At 38.4% G+C, this 24,007-nt stretch overlaps 1 protein-coding gene across 21 annotated transcripts in view; it reads right to left on the bottom strand.

The window, feature by feature from the left end:
• STAU2 (staufen double-stranded RNA binding protein 2) overlaps positions 1-24,007 on the bottom strand; it is a 225,159-nt gene that overhangs the window by 183,756 nt on the left and 17,396 nt on the right. For 15 of the 21 annotated variants that reach the window (XR_013635293.1, XM_073330822.2, XM_073330823.2 and 12 more), the window contains 5 exons: positions 20,458-20,665; positions 19,244-19,374; positions 13,470-13,629; positions 13,225-13,281; positions 10,725-10,860 (listed from right to left, as the gene is read on the bottom strand). Coding sequence is in view for 20 of the 21 variants with exons in the window: in XM_073330822.2 (XP_073186923.1) it covers positions 10,725-10,860; positions 13,225-13,281; positions 13,470-13,629; positions 19,244-19,374; positions 20,458-20,656 (683 nt within the window). In the remaining variant the exon portion in view is untranslated. Of the gene's footprint in view, positions 1-10,724; positions 10,861-13,224; positions 13,282-13,469; positions 13,630-19,243; positions 19,375-20,457; positions 20,666-24,007 lie in introns of those variants that run through there. The other 6 variants (XM_078851504.1, XM_078851508.1, XM_078851514.1 and 3 more) reach the window with 3 other exon arrangements.

The following is a 24,007-nucleotide window of genomic DNA, read 5'->3' as shown; positions in this document are numbered from 1 at the left end:
TACATGTAGAAATTAGCGCAATCGTATGACTTAACAGAAAGTTATTTATAACTGAAGTAGATAAAGTAAAAAGATGAAAGTTTAAGACAAGTTTTTCCTGCTCATCAGCCCAATATAAGTTTACATAACTAAAATACACTGGGGTAAATTCAGTTCCCACTTACAGGAATGGAAGCCTACTGATTTCAAGTTGCATAAATGTGAATGAGAGAAGAGTTTGGCACATCATCTTCTACATGGCAGCTTAAGGACTGTAACTTCCACTGCATTGTACCTCCACAACCAATACAACCCAACAGCAGTTCTTGCCCTGAATCTCTTACTGATTATACCATGCAGAGAGGTTCATAACCCTGAGATACAGCAGTCCTGTCCATGGGAAGTAGAGAACATCTCATGCTGCCCAGCACCGATTCCACCAACATGTTAAAAAGTAGCACTGATGGGCTCCAAAGGAAGACTCCACTTCTACTTAAATCCTTACAATTTTCTAATTCTAGTAGGTATAAGTCTGGAAGAAAATATGAAATTGTGACTGATAACATTTGCAGATGACACACACATTACTAGAGTGGCAAATGATGACAAGAACAGGCTACTTATACAGAGCAAACTGGATCATTTGATAAATCGGGCACAATGCAACAATGTGATTTAGTACAGCCATATGCAAGGTCATACATCTGGGAACAAAGAATGCAGGGCATAATTCCAGGATAACTGGGGACTATATCCTGAAAAGCATGGTGGAGAACAACAACAAAGTTTAACAACAGCTCCCAGTGCTATACTGTGTCTAAAAGGGCTAATATAATCCTTGGTTGAAGAAACGGGACTATTTAGTAGGAGTAGAGAGGTATCTTTAATAACATTGCTAATCTTGAATTAATGCTGAACTACTGGAATCCACCCCATTCAGCAACTCTCTCTCTTCTGTTTCACCCAGGTTGTAGCCAGGCCAGATCCATACTCTTCTGCATTACTCTTTTAAAAAAAAAAAAAAAAAAAAAAAAACCACCATGGGATTTGTCATGGCAAAGAGACTCAACCAAGATTGAGAAAGGTCACTGTCCAGAGCTTAACCTACTCTTTGGCCACAAAGGCCTGGAAGTCCACAAGATGAAGGGTTGCAACTGCAGTTTGGTAAGCTCTTTGATCCAAATGAATCTCAATGCCACAGCTCAGAACCATGTGCGTTCAGCCAGTCTTCGCTCTAGCAACAGCTACCTCAAACTATCATTTTGGGGGTTGGAAGTGTAGCTGGGAGCATCCTTGGGGAGGAAATACTTTTTCTCAACTGCCTTCAAGAGGGGAGCAGAGGTCTGAGGTATCTTCCCTACCACCTTGAGCAAATGGTCCAAAATAAAGCAGAAGGACACCACAATCTACTAAATGGGCACTAATTCAAAGTCAGCCACCTTAGCCTGATTCTTCAGAAACTGAGGGAAAAATCAAATCCCTGCATGCACAGTTGCTCTCCTCTTCAGTACAGATATATTTGGCATGATCGGAAGAGTCCTATCGTTCATCTGAATCCAAGCAGCAGCTTTTTCCTCCCTGATCATGACCCTGCTCCTACATAGGTAACTGATCCTGACGAGTCTACACAGAAGACTGGAGTATTGACAGTGCTTTGAAAGGTGCTGATACTGGCTGCACAGACACTTTTCGCGCAGATAGGGTGGGGGCTACCTGAGGCTGTAAATATCTTTCCCTGGGAAACTCGGAAGGGTATTGTGGGGGAAGATGTTCAACCCTGGCCCCCTCCTAATGTGGGCCTAACCTACATCCCACCCACTCCCCTGCCCTGGATCCTGACTCCACAGAGCGCTCTGTGCAGGATTCTGGGAAGGGGAAGAGACTATGCTGACGAGGCAGTTAACCATACCCCTTCTTCCACACACATTGTTCAACCCCAAGTAACTGGACTTTTTAAAAGTGGCTTATGTGTACAAGCAGTAACTACAATATAGTTGGAGCCGGTAGTGATCTCTGTATTTAGGCTGCGTAACACTTCCCATTAAAGATCCTCATGACCTTTCTGTTAGAAGCTCTAACGCTTCCACTCTTTGCAGCAGACCTTTGAAATGGAGCAGAGGCAAAGCCCTGGAGTTAGAGACATGCCTTTTACTTTTCCCATGAAATGCCGTTCAGGTTTTGCTGAGTTACAAACTGTTAAATAATGCCTCTCTCTTGCTTACATCCCTCTGGAAAATGTTGGCAGCCTGCCGACATGAGAACTCAACTTTAACCTTCTAAAGCTGGGCCCATGCAACTACCAGAGCAGCAGCAGCTCTAGTACCAACAGCACTGCACTGGGAATGCCTGGATGCCACCAGAGCAGCTACAGCAACAAGGGAGACAGTCGGACAAGATTTCCCCCATAACACCCAACTGGCACAAGGATTCAGCGTCCCATTCCCCCCCAACCTGTTTTGGGGACACCACATGGCACAGGAACCTCCCACTTCCCCCTGTGTGTAGTGGGGGAGAGAGATTGACTACCTTCCAGATATAGTACATGGCACCAGCAGTCCATCCCAATCCCAGGATAGCAGCCTTCTCATGCTGTCAGCTAACATAGAGAGTCCTGCAGTAGAAGTCTGTGCTACAGTGCCGAAGGTTCAGGGTTCAAACCCTGGTGATGATGCCTGCTGGAGGGGTTGTACATAACATAATTTGTTTTTATCCTTTTCCTTAAAAAAAAAAAAAAAAACTAGGAAATACATACATTAAAAGAACATTATTTAGGTTGCAAATTCAAACACTGGAAAGTCCATGGAATCTTAATTTGCCACCCTTAGCACATGCATTATAAAACAGGTACTTTAAAAATGTTTACTCTAAGTGAATTAAGAGCCTAAATCCCATCAAAGTCACTGAGGGCATGTCTACACAGACTTTAAAAAATAACCAGGGCAACGAGTGGAAGAGCCCAGGTCAACTAAATCAGACTTGTGGGTCTTGTGCTGAGCTAAAAATAGTAGTGCAGATGTTTCCAAATCAGGTTGGGACCCAAACTCTGAGCCCTTCCCCCGCACTGAGTTTCAGAAGTCGGGCTCCAGCCCAAGCGGGAAAGTCTATACTGATGTTTTTAGCCCCGCACTGGAAGATTGAGTCAGTTGACCCAGGCTCGAAGACTCACTGCAGTGGATTTTTTTTTTATTTTTATTTTTATTTTTTTCTGTGTAGATGTACCCTTAGGCACCCAGGTTGCTAAGTACCTATGTCTTTTTTCAAAATGGGACCTACACACTTTTGAAAATTTTATCCACAGTCATTAATTACATCACCATATACTACTTTTCCATACAACCACTGCCTCATTCAGCAAACACAGAGGATACACAAGGGGACGGAATCATGGCTGTACAGGCAATCATAAACCTGTCATTTCTTAACTTTCAGGTATTGGACTTTTCAACTTCAATAACTTTCTTTGATCTTTTTAAAATGTAATAATACAAATAAATACTGCATATATTCTTGATGCTTAACATATTAAATGCATAGCATAGATACTACAGAAAATCCCACTGAAAGATAGCAACAGCATTGATTAATCATAATTATTCCATTCATACTGTATCAGGTCAAGGAATACACATCAATGCAGCACAGCCTAATACTGAGCACTGTGATACTTTGTTTTCATGGGGTGAGCTGAGTGTAGAAAGATGGCTTTCACAATGAATTTTGTGGCTTTTGTTGGTTTAAGTCTTTCCACAGTGGGAGCTGGGTTTTCAGACCCTAAATACTTTTCAAAGTATTTTTTTTAGGATTTAATAAACTACAGAAATTAACTGTTGCCTGTCAAAAATTTTATTACAGAAGTACATAAAGTACTGCCTTTTTCTGACAGACTTAGGCAAACGTTTTCTACAGCTGCCTGTCCTAATCACCATTATCTAAAGCGATAGCTACTGGCAATAGCAAAACTCATCACCTACAGTCTCCCTTGTCACTGTACTATATGGACAACAATCTTAAGGCAAACAGATGTTTCTGCCATTTTAAACCACAGGAAACAGACTGACTTTCTCCTTTTTCCCTTTCCTAGAAACAAATACTAGCAAAGAAAAACACTGGCACAGCTGTACTCAACACTTTCCTTATAACAATTTATCTGTGTGGGAGGCATATGATGACTGCAAATATGGAAACAAATAGACCAGGGGAACAAAATGTAGTATGCAGAAGAACAACAAAAAATCATTCACTAAAAATCAGAATGTTAACGAATTGTATATTAAATTGTTGCATTAGAGGTAGACTAGATTACTCAGGGGAATAGCAATGGAATATACAAAAGCCTTCACTACTAGATAACCGGTAAGAATCCTGTCTTGTTTGGTAATGTCCAAATGCCTATGTGAAATGAGTTGGGGTTCGCAATTCAATTTCAAGTGAATAAATGTCCACATCACCAAAAATCTCCACCACAGTGGTATCAATGTCAGATGTCAGGGATTTGAATGGAGCATAATGACTAGATTGGCATGGACATGGTGACTAAATTACAGTCTTATTTTTTTTAAGGAGGTCTCTCCAGGTCAGGCTTGAGGCACATAAGTGAAAACTCATAGTACTGCTGCCTGTGCTGTACTTTTTCTGTGAATAAACAAAAGACTTCAGTTTCCATTGCTGTCAAGCTGGCACCTTCCACAACATCAGATTCACATTAAAGGGGAAAAATGTTATTGAAGTTACTGCATTACAGTCTCACCTCATTAATAGGGGAAAAAAATCTTTGAAGAAACTATTACAAGAGAAAACATTGTAGCAAACCCAACTGCTGTATGGGATGATTATGAAATTATATTGTAAGTAATAAAAGCTTATACTGTACCAAAAAAAGACTTTTTGGATAGTGCTTCTGAGGTGAAATCCATATACTAACAGATACATTCATACTGCCCTCTCGTGGTCTAAAAGTAATATTTCTAGCTGCATTACTTGAATTGTTAATCTGAACCATCTATCTCCTAACTCTCCATGATTAAGGTCACTATGCCCTCCCTTAACCTTTAGCCCTCTCAAATCCACTTCTCTTCTTGTTTAGGATGCAGCCAATACCACTTTGTTCACAAAAAAATTGCATTTGCTTATACATGTGTACTGTGTGTGAGACTCATCCTTCTGTGCATATAGCCTAAATAACTGGAATTTAGTAGCGGAACTAAGCTAGGGTTAATTAACGGGATGCCCATCCCATGCACTGGCTGTGTAGCAGACTCTTCATGACAGCTATTCCTGGTGTAGGTTGGAATAGTTACCACTTTCCTCTTGCACTCACACAGGACTGGATTATCTGTAGATCCAGTGACCCTCACTTCTGTTTCATTCTGCAGGGAATTGTCATGGTTGCAGGGCTAGCTGTACCTCCATCCCCTCTATGGCCTCTCTCTGTGCATCTCCTAGGTCTTAGGCCTCATGCCTTTATTTCTCCTGCAGCAGTCTCCCCCACTCTTAGACTTGGTGCTGGCTTCAGCACCCATCCATTTTTAATCTACAGGTCTGACTGTGTTCAAGCACCTGCAGTTCTTCTATTCACGAGTTTGTGACTGGTGTACATCATGATCATGCAGCCTTCTTAAAACAAAAGTATTTGTTCATTTAGCAGTAGAAACAAAGCATTAAAGAAAAAGAAAGAAACATATCCATCTTACCTAAAGCTCTACCATACTAGGATGTGACTTAAGCATGCCTAGCTTTGTCCAGACATCCCAGGAGAGTGCCCACATCTCAGTTTAATTCCCCAAAACAATTCCTCGCCCTGTCTTAAGAGAAAGTCCCTTATTAATTCTTCCAGAGTTCCTTTGTTTAGTGTTCATAGGCTTTTTCCTGTCCCTCTCCAAACCAGTTTTGTAGGTTGGCTGGAGAGAAGGCAAACTCATGCAAATAGTCCTGCCATTATTCCTTGACAGGTGGCTTATCTTGTGCCATTCTTTTCCTTCCTGCCTGTTTTTTCCAGATAGACTCCTGCGAGTTAAATCAGTATTGTCATGCACAAAACAATGATAGGACAACTTACAGTATTCATGAATTGTTATAGAGCGGCTCCTAATACATTACTCCTATTCACAGTTCAATTTGAGTCCCCTTCATGGCATGCAGAAGCCCTCCCCACAGCCACACCAATTCTCCTGAAGGGTTAAAGTGGTTCTCATGTAACACGGAAAGCCTGGTGAAGGCCCTCTTAAGTGAGTGGATTTCACCCTGTGTGCGCTAACTGGATAACTATGTGACACTACATACTCCTTTGTGGGCTTTTTGTGGATACAATGGGTCTGGGTAGATTTATATAGTTTCCTGAAATGCAACCACATTTGAAAACATGGCCTATAGCATTTCATTACTCTATTCTTATGTCCTGATTTTCCTCTACTTACATTTAAATAATTTCCACAGAATAAATTAAGCTGATTGAATGTTAAGGTTGCACTGCTAAGCATTCAAAAGTCTGGCGATGCCAAAATTAAGAAAGCACGCTCAGCCTTAGCTCTGTCCCCTTGGAAGTATACAGTAGGATACAGTCTTTAACTGCAGGATCATGTGAGATATCCCATAAAGCTAGAATGTTCCAGCAGATTTAATTTATTTTACACAATACAATCTTTTCTCTCTAATTAAATCTACTAGCCAGTGGGGGAGGCAGGATTGTGCTTCCAGGATTGTGCTGCTGCTTTGGAGATGGCACTGCAAGTGGCATTATCCAGGAGCAGTCCATGAGTTCGGAGAAGCAGGAGAGTGTGGTGATGATGGAGAGAGAGAGATGGACAAGGAGAAAGGCTCCCAGCACCCTTTCCCATCTACTGTACCTATACAGAGGCAGTACAATATGACCCTTAGTCTGTAGTATGTGATGTAAATACAGGAGGAAGTAACCACAAGGGGAGTGGATGAAAATGAAAAGTGTCGGCAAAGCTGTCAAAGGTGCATATTAAATGAAATAAGAAAAGGAGGACTTGTGGCACCTTAGAGAGACTAAAATTTATTTGAGCATAAGCTTTCGTGAGCTACAGCTCACTTCATCGGATGTTAAATGAAATGTATCCCATGAATATTACCACCTCGTGTGACATACACTCATAAGGCAGTCCCATCACATGAAATTCTTCAAAACTGAACCACTGTTGCTTTAATTATTTTCAGTTTTATCCTTGTATCCACTCATTGTTTTGCTTTTTCTTTGTTTCTATACTTCACAAGTGTTTTTAATTTCCAAAGGTTTCTTTTAAGGCTTTCAAGCTCCCTGTACTGTGGTGAGACAGTTTTAAGGAATTTTATGTTATAAGCAAATCATTTAAGGATTCTTCCAAAGGAAGGGGGGGGGTGTACTCTGTGATCCCTTTGACAAGGGCTTGCAGTATTACAACATCAAAAGCAGGTGTTCAGTTTCCAGTGGCTTTTATTTCTTGACTAAAAGCATGTGGTTTGGGTGCATTTGTAAGATATCACATCTCTTTTGCATTTTACAGACTCCCTGTCATTGAAAATACTGGAACACAATTAAACTTCAAGGAGGATTATTTTCAACTCTAACTGAAGACAACACATTATGATATTAAAAGGTAATCAAATGGAGACATACACATGGGGGAAGCTGGACAGACTTATGTAGCTGGAACTCAGACAGAGCTTGTTTTATTTTTCACAACTTTCATGTGATTGAACAATTATGTTTTTGATTCTTTTTAATTTTGTAAATGAACGGCATGCTCATGAAAGTGAGGGATTAATAGCACTGGCAGGAGAGAGATATAGCATGACAAGGTGTATGTAAGTTTCATCATACAGCTCTGCCAATGTACCTCAGTCCTGACCTGCTATTCCAGTCCTTGGTCTTTTCTGAACAGTTTGCCAGTTCTACTGAATTGTAGCAAATAATATGGGGGGAGAAGTTTGAAATGTTGACAAATGGAACCTAAGGTAAGACCTAAATCTCCTAATTCATTCACACTTTTACTTCACACAGAGCACTCACAAGCACACTGCATAGGGGTCATAAATAGCCACATTCTCTTTATACACATAACTAACATTTCTTGCCAGACATAACAAGAAGCATGCTAATTTTTTGGCCATGAGCAACCTTCGTCAAGGTAGCTCACAAAACAACAATTGGGCCTTCAACTATCTTTAAATGTACAAAAGGTGACAGTGTTTGAGCAGATTTCATGTCTGCTTACAATGTAAGTGAAACAGAGTAATCTTAATTCTGTTGCCCAAAGAACATTTTCTTAAATGTAAACTGTAAACTTCATGCTGCAAAATCCCCAAGAACTTTGTGAGAGTTAACTTGTTTGTGAGAAAGAAAATTAATTTGGGGAACAAGCAACTTATTCCTGAAATCATCAGAGCTTATTTTCCTTCAGTTAAAGTTTATAAAGCTCGCTGGGATCCATTCAGATAAAAGGAGATATATAAATGCAAGATCATCATCGCTGTTTGTTTTGTATACAACATATAATGCTTCCCCCTTTCTTCTGGTGTGTGGGTGTTGGTATGTGTGTGTGTAGTAATTTGCAGCTGACCCACAGCAAATTATTAACCATCTCTTCCCTATGCTGGTGCAGCTACTCTGCCCAGTGAGCAGAGGGTGAGGTGGAGCAAAGGCTCCACCTAATTCCCATCTCTCCCTGCCCATCAGCTCTTGTGAAGACGCAAGCAACCAAGTAGCCCTAGTTATTCCTACACACCTGGAACATCCAAGGTCCAGGTAGCTCATGCACAGAGGGTTCTTACACCATGCAGGCACACAGTCTTAATCAATCTAGCCCAAAGAAAACTGAGCTTAAACAGAGGTTTACCCCTTCACAGCCCATCTTTTCCTCTTATGTGTAACAGTCAAATTCTGTGGTCAAATTTCCACTGAAGTCACTCCGAGTTTTGCCTAAATAAGGACCGCAGGATTGTGAGAGGCTGAAGGTTTATTACTGATTTTCTCATAACAGTCAATTTTACAGAAATAGCATGTCATCACAAATCCAGGGTTATGATTTCACAGCAGGTGCCAAAAGAAGGAACATGAGGCTCCAAGGGAAGAAGTCCTAAGACAAACACAAATATCTAAATGGCAAAGTCAAATGAAGTTTGTGCAAAGGTGTTTTTTTGAAAGCAAGAAAATCCCTCTTTGAAATATCAGAGGGTCAATCACGGATTTATTTCAAAAATTTGAATTAGAATAAATGCTACCTGAATGAAGTCTGAGACATTTCAGTGAGTCTCCTAAGTAGAGAAATAAAACTACTTTATGCAACACTTTTTATGAAGTAATAACAGTAAAAATTGTTGTGGACTGTGCTTTCATGAGGGATCTTCAGTACACTACACCAGAAGAAAATACTTCACTATTCCACATTCTAGATTTTTTTTTCCTACGTTAAACTTTTTCCTAGTCTAGATAATTTTATTTTGTCAGCCAAGTAATTTCTATTGATATTTCTACTAATTATAGGAGTCCTAAAATACTGAGCAAAAGTATTAATAAAAAAGTTAATTTCAGCCAACAGAGCCATTTAGTAAAAGCAGGCCATGCTACAATACAGTCTATCCAAGCAGTGACAGAGAGCAACAGAGGCAACACACTCAACCAAACAAGTGCTTTGGATCACTGTAGAGAGAATTCCTTTGGACAAGTCGGGAGTGTTAACCAAACCTTCAACCCTTTTTATTCACAATGAGAGTTGGTATGATTCAATTCCTTTGAGGTAAAGAAGATAAAAGAGGAACGGGACTCTTTGCAACTGAGGTCCAGCCTAACCCCACAAAAAAAAAATCTTTAAGTTCAGCCCTAAGCACTAACTCTTTAAGTCTCTCAGGTGACCACATTATTTCCAAGCTACATTTAATTCAGGATGAATTAGTATAAATTGCCAACATGTTCCATCTGTTTTGCAGCAGATCAGAACAAGGACCAGTCATGAAACTACTAAGAAAAATTATAATACTTCCTAGTAAATGATAAGGCTTTGTCAGACAAGGAACTATTAGGATGCTCACTTGACAAAGCTGTCACACATTTAACTTTTACCAGTCTCTTAAGAGTGGACAGAATAGCTCAAAAAGGAAAACTATTATTCTGAAATAATGGCTGCTTAGAGGTCCCTCTTATCATTAGCAACAATTACTCCATACAAGGAGGGTTAGGTTGGAGGTTTTTAAAATGCGGAATAACATTTTTATGAATAAATCAAAAGTTATCACGTAGCAACATTTGTGAATTGAAGAACTGAGTTACTTGTGCCTGAAGAAAGCTGTAAACATCTACTGGAGATGGGAGGACAGCTCCACAGCATGTTAACTTTCCAGATGGAGCCCTCCCAATCTTACCCGCCTCCAAGAGAAAAGGGACTTTGTACCATTCAACGCAATCTTGCAACAGCTAAAATATCAGCAAAGAAAAGCAACACCTTTATGGAGAGTTAATCTGACTCATGTCCCTCCTGTACAGACTGAGTTCTAGTTCCAATCTACATTTAATAACCAAAACAAATTTTACACATGCCTTCATCCCTAGGCACTCTGATATCCTTAGGCACTTGTCATTTTAAACATGTATTGCTCACCAATTTATGAGTGTTTCTAAGCTGCGCTGCACATCCACTCCTTGGTAAGAATTTTATTTTATTTTACATTGCAGTAGTCTATAAAGTTTAAAGAAACTTAGCATTTGTTTAAGCAGTGGAGAAGTAATAGCACACAACAGAAAACATACAAACCTCTGATTGTACATGCCCCGGAAGTTATAATTTGCTCTATAGTTTGGGATTGGCTTTGGATCTAGTGGCCTGTAGATGGCAGGCTCTCCCCTTTTCATAGCCAGACCATTGAGCTCCACTGTTGGAGTTATACTGCCTGTAATAAAGAAGACCACATGTAAGACTCTTCAACAGTAAAGCATGTTAAAAATACAGTGTTGGGGGTGGGTGGGAAGGCTGTAAAACAAATCTTGATTTTCCTACTAAACTAAAAAAGCAGCGACTAAGAAGTTGCATCAAATTCCAGTATAAAATGGGGGTACAGATCCAACCTTAATCAATAAATGTAAACAAGCACTTAAATTGACATCTTCATGTATTCTCTTGGAATCTGGGCAGACAACTCTGCCCAAATGTGATTACTATGATCAGACAGGTTTGTCAGCTTTGAACAATCTCAAGAATGCCTTTAAAATACTATGAAACTTTTTGAAATTAGTACCAGTAAAAGAATCACGTTTCTTTCCACTGGATGCCATTAAATAAATGGATGAAAACCAAAAATCTCTTATACAAAAAGTTTACAGCTATTGAAACAAGATAGCAGTAGCATACATTACTGTAATAATTTAATAACAATTTGATAGAAGTCAGAACTAAATGATTTTGTTTCAAGAGATGAGAGGTAAAATCTATGACTAAATTAAAAACTTAAAATTTTAGTAACTTATGAACTGGAGACTAAATTCATTAAAATTTAGTGCTACTACAGCCATCTCCTGGTCAAAGAGTGCAAAACAACAAACAAACAACTACCATTGTGTGTGTAATTATTTATTCTCCATAATGTCAAATATGAGGCTGCAATAATCATAAAATGCCTTATTTAAAAAGCAAAACCATTAGAAGACTCAAATCATTTAATATAACTGTCTTGTTATTTACTTCAGGGGAAAACTCACTGGCAAAATTATAAACCAAAATGTGTCCCACTTCTATAGCGAGAAGAAAAATCCAAACTGAGTTTAAATAGGTGTATTCCATTATCTAAAACTATAATTAGATGTGGGCATTAATCCAGCCCAGAAAAGCAATAATTATAATAATAATAAACCAGTTATTTGGGTTTTATGTGCCAATGCTGCAGATTTTATGCAGTGCTAGGCTAAACTACCACTAAACACAATTTTGAGTTTTTCCTCAAAGGAAGGACCGCAAGGACTGCAGAATTAGACTTCAAGTGACTATGAATTCAGCTACACAATAAAAATACAGGTAGTTACTAGATCAAAATATACCTGTGCTTTGAAAGAAAAGGTCTTAAAGAAAGATGACAGCGTCATATGAATGCCTGTATACGCAATAGATTTTTTAACTTTAAGGGAAATATTTATTACAGGCAGTCCTCGGACTTACAACACAATTGGTTCCTGAAAATTGCATTGTTAAGTCAAAACCGCAATCCGCTCCACTGCAGGACCAAGTGTCATAAAGTTGAAACCAATTGTCGTAAGTCGAATCGGGGTATCAATTCAGAAACGTCGTAAGTGCCGTTCGTCGTAAGTCAAGGACTCCCTGTATTCTTTTTTCTGTTCCATACTTCTCAATTAAAAATATTAAAAGAGGCTAGTCCAAAACTCCTATCACCTGTATAACATGCTGCCACAACAAGAGCCAAATCCAAGGCCCTTCTTCCTCAGGGTGCTGCACCTGCTTCCACTGAACTAAACAGCAGAAGTCCCATTGACTTCAGTGGAAACAGGATCAAGGCCTGAGCCAGCAGGATCTGGAAGAGTTATAGGAGTAATATGCTCAGCCCTAAGGGAGTGGAAGATGGGAAAGAAAACCCTAGATTGTTCACAAACAATCCCTTCTAGACAAGGCTCAGGCCACTATTGATGGGATCTGGAGAAAGGTTTGTCCAGCCCTCCTCAGTCAGACAGACCCTTAGTGCAAAGTGAATCTTTTTGAAAGTGGTTGAGAGAAAGTAATGAGTAAAAATTGTAAAACAAATAAAGGGATCTTTTTATATTTTATTAATTACTATTTTATCAGTCAAGAATAAGTCACTGAGCATGTGACTGAGATTCATAAGCACCGAGGGATGCATTTCCTGTGTTTGTATTTTATTTTCTCATGTACACCAGATTATGTTGCGTGCAGTGTGCAACATGCAAGTAACATCTCCAGATGAAGGGCACATGACTCCACAAATGTCCTTCTGATTAACTGAATAATAAAGTATGCAGAACTAGCTGGAAGAAATAATTTATGTTGCTACAAAGGAAAATCTATTAGGCAGGGAATTATGTACTGAAATTTTTGTGCCAAATTCTGCCCCAATTTCTATATTCACCTTCAGTGGCATTGCATATGGAGTAAGTCAGGTAGAATTTGGCCTTTTCCCTGAAAAGACAGTTTGCCAGCTTCAGTATTCTTACTAATGTAAAAATGGTCAGTTCAATCTTGTTACAATTGCGCTTAGTTATTGTTGACCACATAAACTGGCTTGTACCTTTACCTTCAGAGGTGAGTCTTGCAGAAGCAAATGTATTCACGTGCAGTTCAGCAGCTTCTGCTACAGCAGATAAAAAGAATTACCATGCACACTCACTGTAAGGTTCTTAATTATATGTTACCTTATCTTCCAGCTCTACTTATGCCTACTATAAAATACTCTATAAACCTCTATAAAGCATCTAAACCTGCTGTTCCATGACAAACAAGAAGATTCATTATTTTGAGGGAAATGAATAGGCAACATACCTGGGTTATTATTAATGTTATTTTTGGGTGGTCTGGGAGTTGGTTTGGGAAGGTTCGTTTTGTTCAAAGCTTTGCTAGCAGCAGCATGTTGAGCCTTTTTAATACTGCTCCCTTCCGCTTCCCATGTCTGCTCACCAAGATTCAGCTGCACTGTGAACATCTTCAAAAATATAAAGAACAGGTAAACAATGGCAAGACTGTCACCAAGGTGACTTAGAGCAACACATGTGAAACACTACCCAGATGGAGAAGAACTGCATTCCTTTATTTGTTATGATACTTTGGGCCAAATTCTGCTCGCAGATGTATGTATAGGGTTCCCACTGAAGTCACTAGGCAACATTTAGCCTTTAAATATAAAAATAAATCATACAACAACATCACACCAGCAATCACAAAAAGTGTTATAAAAGTCAAATAGTAGAAACTAAAGTGTATCAACCTGATATTCTTGGAGGGATATAAAAATTAAATTTAAGAGCCTGATTCTTCAATCTTGTATCTGTGTGGTCACTTACACAAGTGAGAAGTGGGTATGAAAAGTTTTATTCCCATTTTGTATGGGTGTAAATGACTACAGAGCTTCAAGAAAGTAGAGAATCGGGCCTGAAGATTTTTACTCAATAAGAGCCATACAATATTTTTACTAACTCAATTTTTCTTCAAAAAAATAAAGCACATACACTCAAAGCAAAAGCCCTGGCAACCAAGGGTTTTGTTCAACAGTATAAAGTATACAAATATTGTGGTGTCTTAACTTAATTTTGTTTCTTTAACATGAGCTCTATAATGCAGATGATGAACTGAAATAACTCAGATTTAACAAAGTTGGCTATTGACTCAACTCTAAAAACTTAAAAATCAATAGTAAAGAACAATCTCAAGCAAACAATTCATCACAGAGTAACAACCAAGCATTATAAAGTGTGAAAAACAAATCCTGAAGTGTATTTAAAATATTAGGAAGTATCTCTATCAAAAGTATATAATAATTGTGCCATTTACATTTATGCAGTTTAAATTTAAAATGCAGCTCTCATAACACTCCACAAGGGAGGGTAGAAAAAAAATGAATTAATTTTCTTTCAAATATCAAAGTATTTGAAAAAAGTATTAATCCAGATTATAATCTCACATGCACATGATATTGCAGCTTGCCTTGACAAACATACTACTATACGTTTTGGAGATCTACATAAATATGTACATAAGACTAAAAGGTGAAATTAAATCTTTTATTTAGTTGTTTGGTCTGTCTAGGTGTTTTTTGTTTTGTTTTTTTAAAAGTGAGTTAAATGTGCTAGATCAGGAACCACAAATGTAGAGCTGGGTGCAACAAGGTGGGCTCAAAATGTGCATGCACATGCCAGACCCACAAAACACTTGCATATGATCATGCAAACTGGGTAACTGCTTAAAAACTAGTTCTATATTGCATGTGCCTGTACAAATGCATATTGAATTTGTGAACACATCTCTTTCTCTTAAACTCAGCTTTGAAAATTTGGCCATGTATGTCCCTGAGAATTTTAGCCCAGGTCCCAGTATTACAGTTCACATCACCAATTAACACCTCATTTATCTCAGTTATAGCACAGAGTGTTAAGATACAAGAATTCAAGATAATAAATAATAATAATAATAGTATGCTCAGTTGAGTTCCATAGCTAGAAAACTGACTGATAAAAGTCTCCTCCAAAGAACGAGAAAGAGGTGGAAATTTAATTAAAGAGATCAAGTTGGCCAAAAACATTTTTAAAAGTCTCAAATAATCAATTAAAGGCTTGGAAACTTGGGTCCCAGAAGCCCAGAGCTTGGCTATGGTTTGATATGCATTCTGGATAATTTTCTGAGGAAGTTTTTATTCCCTGTTGTGACAGTGCCCCCCATAAGGCTTTATGGAATTATACTTATGAATGTATATATGACATAACTAGAATGATTTATATGTTTTATGCTACATATGCCACATAACATATCTCTGTAAAGGTTATGATCTACTGAATCTATTAATCCTATTTGTATGCATGTATCATTTTTGTACTTATCAAAGTTATGAATATTGGCTGCATACTTATTTGATTCTGAGTAGGTTTTAGTGAAGCAGTTGGTCAGCTTTCTGAGAAAAGACTATTCTCAGTAAGCGCCCAACCAAGAAGCACTTAAGCCAACGATGAACTTGGAGACACTTTCCCAGGAATGTGGCTTGGCTGGTAAGGAACTCGGTCATGCATGGGCATGTGACTTGGCCAGGTGACTCCAAAACTCCATTTTGTAGCTGAACTTTGCATAGGAGAGAGGAGGGAGTCTCCACCCACAAGAGAAAGTCTATTTAAACCCCTGGGAGACCCCTCCATTTTGTCTTCAGCTGGCTAAAGAGAGCACTTCTCCACCCCCAAGGATACCTGAAAGAAACTGGAACAAAAGACAGTTACTAGAGGGGGTGTGAGTGATTGCTGGACCCAGACTAGAAGGAGACTAGTCTGTAAAAGGAAGCTTACTGGGTGAGGATTTTATCTGAATTTAGTTTTATTACCATACTAGACTTAGACTTGTGTGTTTTATTTTATTTTGCTTGGTAATTCACTTTGTTCTGTCTGTTACTACTTGGAACCACTTAAATCCTACTTTCTGTATTTAATAAAATCACTTTTTACTTATTAATTAACCCAGAGTATGTATTAATACTTGGGGGGGAGGGGCAAACAGCTGTGCATCTCTCTCTATCAGTGTTATTATAGAGGGCAAACAATTTATGAGTTTACCCTCTATAAGTTTTATACAGGGTAAAACGGATTTATTTAGGGTTTGAATGCCATTGGGAGTTGGGCATCTGAGTGTCAAGGACAGGAACACTTCCTAAGTTCTGTCAATTAAGCCTACAGCCGTTAGGGGACGTGGTTCAGACCTGGGTCTGGGTTTGCAGCAGGCTAGCAGGTCTGGCTCAAACCAGACAGGGCACTGAAGTCATAAGGTGACAGGGCAGAAAAGCAGGAGCAGAAGTAGTCTTGGCACATCGGGTGGCAGTCCCAAGGGGGGGGTTCTGTGATCCAACCCGTCAAACATATATCTATCTTAATTACATTACGGCAAAACCTAGAAATGCAACACTTGTCACGATTTGTGTCCTTTCATTCCACTTCTCTTTCTTCTGTATGTAAAGCTTTTTCTTCTCCTTCCTGATCCTGCAACATGCCGAGTCCCTCAACTCCCTCCCATTCCTTTGCACTACTGTCTAATCTGTTTTGCCTTTTTTTAAAAAAATTGGTTTATCTCCTAAAACCCAATGACATGGAAGCCCAGCACTGGTGGCCAATTTGACAACCCAACTGAGAACAGTACTCTCCAAAAACTTGCCTATGCTCAACAACGTTTGTACAGAGGGCACAGTTTCCAGCCACACTCTGATCAGAGCCTCAGGAGTGGCAACCTCTAGCAATTGTAATTTACTGCAGGTGAGTTCCTCCTTTCTGTGGAGCACTTATTTGCCTCTTTACATTTGATCACAACTGTTCATACTTACTTGCCAGAAAAAACACCAGAACAGGAAGAAAAGGAAAACAAAGAGTTTACTGGCATCTATGTCTGTCATACAGACTGCCTGCATTACACTAGATGTCTCCGAATTTTATGAAAACCACTAGAGAAAGGAGCAAAATATACGCAACAGGAAAGTAGCCCTTGGCACACTGTGTCCAGGCAGTCACATGGGAGACAGCAGCAGTTCATGCCTTTAGGGTATAAGTTTTTTTCAGACAGAGAGTTTGCTTTGTTTAGCATATTTTACCCGTTGTAGAGCACCATGCTCAGTAATGGAAATAAATACACAATAGCTACTATAACAATATCATAATAACTTCTATGTAAATGTTTTCTGTGGGCCAAAGCATTGCAACTATGTCTGACCTTATTAACGTCACCCCCATTCTTCCTCACACTCATCCCTTCTTTGTTTGTTACTTGTTGGGTCATTTCTAAATTAGACTGTAAGCTTTTAAGGGCAGGGACCTAGCCTTTTTATAACAATACGTTCTGTAAAGCACCTGGAACCCTTCGGGGACTGTAAACATAATGATTAATTATAACAAAAGATACACGTAATAGTGAACAGAGCTAAGCATCAAGAAAAAGTTGTACACTTGCCTATTTGCTCAGATGAACTTCTAAAACTCAGTTTCCTAGATCTATATAGAAAGCATCCAGCAATTTTAAGACATTAGCCTCTTAGGGCCCAAATTAGGAAATCCCCACAAAAGCACTGGTGACAAAGTACAGAAATCTAGCAGAGGCCTAAAGTATTTCATTAGCAGGAATTGTCACACAGATGATAAAACGTACATATCTGCATTAAAACCAAAAAAGTGAACTATTCTGTATCCTGCTGTGTTTCTGGACTCCAACATGCAGAAGTGAGATTATAAATCTAAAGTAACAAAAATCCCTTGATTATTGATGAATGTTCAGGGAAGGTACAAGCAAAATGAACCTTCCTGTATGCACCTAACATTTCACAGATTTCTATGGCATAGTAGTTGAACAATGGTAGCATAACAAGTAAACAGGAGAACCAGCAGTGGAAGGGTTAAAGAAAGGATCAAGTACATGTAACCTGAGAAAGACAGAGCCAAAACCCGAATCCCGCAAGGTCCTGGGTGCCTCTGTAAGCATGAAGTACTTTCATCTCCCACTGATTTTGATAGACACTGTTGCCATGAACTTTGTGTTGTCATTTACACCAGTGCAAAATGGGTGCAAAACACTGCCAAACCAGAATGGTAGTGTTTTACTCCCACTTTGCACTGATTACAATGCAAGGTGCAGCATCAGGAGGGCACATACAGAACTTCTCAGGAGAGGCTAAGCAACTTGCAGAAGGCTGGATGTTATTAACAAGAACTTTGCTCAGCTGCTCTGTTCTGAAGAGGCAGAGTAGAGCTAAGAAGGTTCTCGAATATAAAAATCTCATTTTTGCTCTCTCAAGCTGAATTTTTTTAGTCATCTTTCTTGTGACTCTGCCCTTAAAGAGGGAAGAAATTTGAAAACCCTTTCATGTAAATATGCCTTTTTAGGTCCACGGTCATCTGAAACCACCCTGACATGTTCTCACAGATCAGTTGACTATCAAAACAGGATGCGAGACTAGACAAAGACACTAAGTACTTTAACACCACTGTGAGCCTTAAAGACCCATTGTCACTGTGGGCTACACAGGGTTTACAGGAAAATACTGTGATAAATACTTTGTGCTTTAAAACACAGATAGAATCAGAAGATTTGCTATCCATATAACCAACTTTATGGAGACTAAATAAAAATGATTAACACAAAACAAAATGGGAAAAGACTAGCCCAGCAGTCTGTTAGCAGTGGGTCTGCACTGCCATCAAAGGGATCCGTGTGCAATTCTCAGAAGCAGACTGCTAGGATCCTGGACTGGAAGGAGCGCTTTGTGCAGCTCAGCGGCGAACCCAGCCATGAATGATAAAGGAAGGGTGTTGATGGACTCTGAAGAGACCTTTAAGAGAAAAAGATGAAGGCCAAGAAGTATGATCTCAAGGGTCAGAGGATAAGTAAGGCAGAAGGCGATGATGAAAAGATTCTCAGGGCTCCAAGAGCGACACAGAAGAACTTCCTAAAAAGCATAACAAAAACAAAGCAAAACGAAACCCCAACACTATAAACCTGATCGTGTTCGACAAGTGCACTTGTCCAAACCATGACATTATCTGTTCATAACTTAAGGTATGCCTCATAACCTGGAACTGTAACCTTACCTTGGCATGAGCAGGCCCTCTTTCATTCAGAAGCTTATACAGGGGTTGAACTCTATTGAAACGGGCTAACTCATTTACCAGACACATTGGAGTTTTCTCTTTGGGGTTTGCCATGTTATCTTGGAGAGGAGCTGTAAATAAAGAGTCTGTAAAGTTTTTGTGGAGAAATATATTCTTCACAACTTTGCAAAACTTTGCAAAAAGTAGTAGTATGTTTAAAAAAGAAAAATACTTTGGCTAAAAAAACCTCATAATACACTAAAAATATGAGATTGTGTTAATGCCAATGAAACTGCACTTTGATAATACAATGTTTAAATACTATTTACATATTTCTAATTTGAGAACATGTTTTTTATTGTGACCATTTCAATTACATGCAATACACAAAATCTTTTTAAATAAGGAAGACAGTAGGTGGACGTTTATATATTTTAACTTGTACGTTAAAACCGTGTCCCTGAAAATTCCATTCTGCTCTGTACTCATTATTGGAATTAATTGATCTTTCAGGGTAATTTCTAAACACTTAAACACAGAAGACAAAAAACTGATGAACACCTGTGGTCCCACACTTGTTTCCCCTCATTCTTGCAGACCTCTCTGCTACTACTAGCGTCTGTGTAGGTATCTCCCCAACTTCGTTCTTTCAACAATTTTGTGGATTCTATTCTGTTTTCCTAAACCCAGACTGTTTATGTACTATATGTTTCTTTAATGTCTTTCTCCTCCTGCTATTTTTTTCTTTCATCTTTGAATCTATCCCCAACACAAACTTGCACTGCTGACTTACTTTGGGGTAACATTTTATTGTATTTTATACCCAATTGAGAACAAGAACTATAGCAGTTATTAGGCAAGAAAGGAAATGCCATTTTCTGCCAAATAGACTGAAGATATTTTGTTCTAGGGAAGGAAAATGCATTTGGATAACTTCCTGCTGTACTAAAACTTCATTATAAAAGATTCACATAGGATGTGGCAGAATACTTTATTTTTTTCGGGGCTTCCATATCTCTTAAGAATGCACTATCAGAATTCAACTAAAGGAACTAAATTCTGTAAACAGCATTTGAAACCAAAACGTTTTTCTACAGAGTTTTGTTTCTTTAGTTTTTATTTTCTTTAGGACCTCATCCACTTATCTTAAAAACTCATCAAGTGGATTCCATTGCAAAATAAAAATAAGTGTTTCGCTTAGAATATCTCCTTACCTGGTGAATTGCTAGAAGGTGCAGAATCCACAAGACCAGCTGTTGGACTGTTACAGCTGGCAGCTGATTCTGAAATGGATCCATTCATTGAGGTCTGCAGACCCAGCGAACTTGCATTTGTTACTGATGGGGGTAGCACCGAAGGGGGAAGGGTAGGTCCAGAGAGGTTTGCTGCAGTCTGAATTTTAACTTGTGCCATTGTCTATCACTGCAATAAACAAAGATTTATAAGCAGAGTGCATTCAGATTTTTGAAAGCCAAAATGGAAGTATTAATATCAATACTACTTTACATTGCACCTTTCATGCAAGGCTTTCTGCAAACATTAATGAATGAAGCCTCACAACACCCCTGTGAAGAAGGGAATTACTACTTTCCCCATTTTATGGATAAGGAAACTGGGGCACAGAGAGGCTAAGTGACTTACACAAAGCCATACAGCAAGACTATGCCAGAGCCAAGAACACAATCCAAGTTTCCTGACTCTGGGCTCTGTTAACCATCCTTCCTAAAAAACAGTGTAACCTATGAAAAATACTAGAACAAAATTCCATGTACAGTTTTGCTGGGGAGATTATCAGTGTCAGAGCTTTTTAGAAGCCACCTCACAGCTATGAAATTTGTTTCCATAAGAGCTCATTACTACAAAATGAGTAGTAATTACTAACTCACTAAATTACTAACCACTTTCTGGACAAAATGAAAGGCCCATCTTTTGCCAGAGCTTCCCATTAAGACATACATGCACGCACCAAAAACAAACAGGAAAAAAAAACAACCCAGCTCAAAATAAGTTCTCACTCTTCAGCCTGTTCTCAGACTGGAAGAGAGAAAAATAAAAGTAGAAGGGCAGAAGGAAAAAGTACATTGTTACACAATTACTATTTGCCTTCAGCCTGAGTAGAGAAAAGAAAAATTCAGGTGTTTGTGTAGACCAATAATATGCATTTCTGTAGCTCTGTAAGTGCTCAAATACTGAGGTGATGAGCATGATACAAATAAGGAGAGATGAGATTTAGGTTAGAAGGACAAAGGTAACATGTTGGCTTATATAGGGCAACAGTGCTAACCACTGCCATGACTTTGCAATTTGATCCATTTGGAAAACCCTTACGCCCACATGGAGTCCTCCTGAACTCAAAGGGGCTCTGTAACGTACAAGGGCTCCGCTCACATGGCTCAACTTGCTGGATCAGAGCCCAAATCATTAGATGCAGCAGATAACTCAACTTCTGCTGTTCAGTGAAGCACATATAACTAAAATAAATGAGTCAATGCTTCAAATGAGACATTCAGGTGTCAATACTATTTTTGTTACACAGGTAACAGAAGACTCTGATTTATATCTTTGAACAGCCAATAAAAAAAAATGAAGCTGAGATTTCATTATTTTTCCTTTTTCTATATTTCTAAAGCAAGTGAAATCTTACAAAATTAGGCCCCAATCAGGCAACTGAATCTGTACTGGCACAGAGGTCTATCAATACAGGCCAAATTACAGGATCTGGCCCTTAAACATGTATGAAAGTGAGACACATTTTGAACATGATTCCAGAAATTTACTCATTAATATCAGTAAATAGTGAGAATATATGTTGACATGGTGTAATACAGGTATAAAGGTTTTATCGGCATGACTTTGGGATTTCCAAATGATCACTTGTGAGCAATTCTGCAATGAAAAAAAAAAAAGAGAAAACTTTTACCCCACACCAAGCCATCACATATTTTGTGGTTGCCACACATTCTAGAGTTAACCTATTTTAGAAAAGTTTAAAAGAAAATAATTTGCACTGATTTTTGAATCCCTCCAGCTGCAAATGTAAACAAACTTGTTTGTCTGACCTATTGGCAGAACAAGAAATAGGACTGAGTAGACTTGTAGGCTATAAAGTTTTACATTGTTTTATTTTGAATGCAGTTATTTTTTGTACATAATCCTGCATTTGTAAGTTGCACTTTCACGATAAAGAGATTGCACTACAGTACTTGTATTAGGTGAACTGAAAAAATACTATTTCTTTTGTTTTTTACAGTGCACATATTTGTAACCAAAAATATAAAGTGAGCACTGTACACTTTATATTGTGTTATAATTGAAATCAATATATTTGAAAATATAGAAAACATCCAAAAATATTTAAATAAATGGTATTATATTATTGTTTAACAGTGCGATTAACCGCGATTAATTTTTTTACATCGCTTGACAGCCCTACCCACATGCTTACAATTAAGCACCTATGTATTTGCAGGACTGAAACCTATAAATCATGTTTCCATTTTAGAAATCCTGTTTTAGAATATTTGTAAAAGTTTCTAAAAGCTTTTTCTTTTCTCTCCAAGATATCTACAGTTGGAATGAAGGTATTTAGGAAGATTTGTGATGGGACATGAAAAATACCATAGTTATTTTAAATTCACTCCAATATATCTAATAGTTTTCTGTAAAACACACTGCATAAACAAAATACACAATTGTACAATTTGGTAAAAAAGTCTGATTGGCAGTAGTTTGAGTTGAATGCATTAATTTGAGTTGAATGTTTTTTCTAGCTTCTTAGCTTTCTGCATTTGACAGCACTGTGTTCCACAATTTCTACTGTACAGTCAGTAGCCGGCTTCTCCTGTTGGTATTCCTTTAAGCTCTGTACAAGTTGTGAATTTTTGCTCACACTTTGAAAAAAAAAAAAAAATCACATTTCATAGTAATATTATCGTCATCATGAAATCTTTTGAATAAGTGAGTGGGATTTTTGCAGTAGCCAATAAATGTAACATTGGTGTACATGTGTGTTCATGAATACAGGGAACATTCCATAATAGTACCAATGAGAAGAAATTTATCTTAGGTAAATATATCATGCTCAAGCAGCACAACACAAAATAATGGGTCACTCCTATTTATATTTTATATGAAGTGTAATTATTTTTGTCTGCTCTTTGTGTTCATCACTTTATATCCTTAAATCTCTTGACTTTAAATGAATGTTCCCATTGCTACTGCTAACTTCTGCTACTGCAGTAACTTCTGCTACTACAGTGTGCAGAAATGACTCTTAAAATAAAGTAATAAAATCAAAAGGAAAAGAAAAACTAGATACAGCAGAATAGCATATGGAAGAATAAATTATGGTCAGAGAAAGAAGGTAAAGTCTTTACATAAACTGTACTTTCAGAGTAAAATTAAAAGGATGCTGACAACTAGACATATAGTCAATTAAAAAAAAAAAGAGAGAGGGAGTTAAAAGTAGTTTCAGGTACTACACTTGTCCCTGGGTCCCATTGCCAATTTTGGTGACTTTATAATCATAATTCTCTATTTCTGTTCCCTGTTGCAACATAATCAAGCCAACCTAATTCCCAGTGTAGACCGCATTAGGTAGACAGAAGAATCCCTTCCATCGACCCAGCTACTGCCTTCTGGGGAGGTGAATAACCTACGTCAATGGGAGAACTCCTCCTGTTGAGGTAGGTAGTGTTTAATTTGAAATGCTACAGCAGTGCAACTTCAGTGCAGCATTTGTGACGCTGTAGCGTTTCAAGTATA

Source organism: Lepidochelys kempii, chromosome 2 (assembly GCF_965140285.1).
Source record: "Lepidochelys kempii isolate rLepKem1 chromosome 2, rLepKem1.hap1, whole genome shotgun sequence".
In the NCBI taxonomy this organism is placed as follows: domain Eukaryota; kingdom Metazoa; phylum Chordata; order Testudines; family Cheloniidae; genus Lepidochelys; species Lepidochelys kempii.
This window is presented reverse-complemented; position numbering and strand designations above follow the sequence as displayed.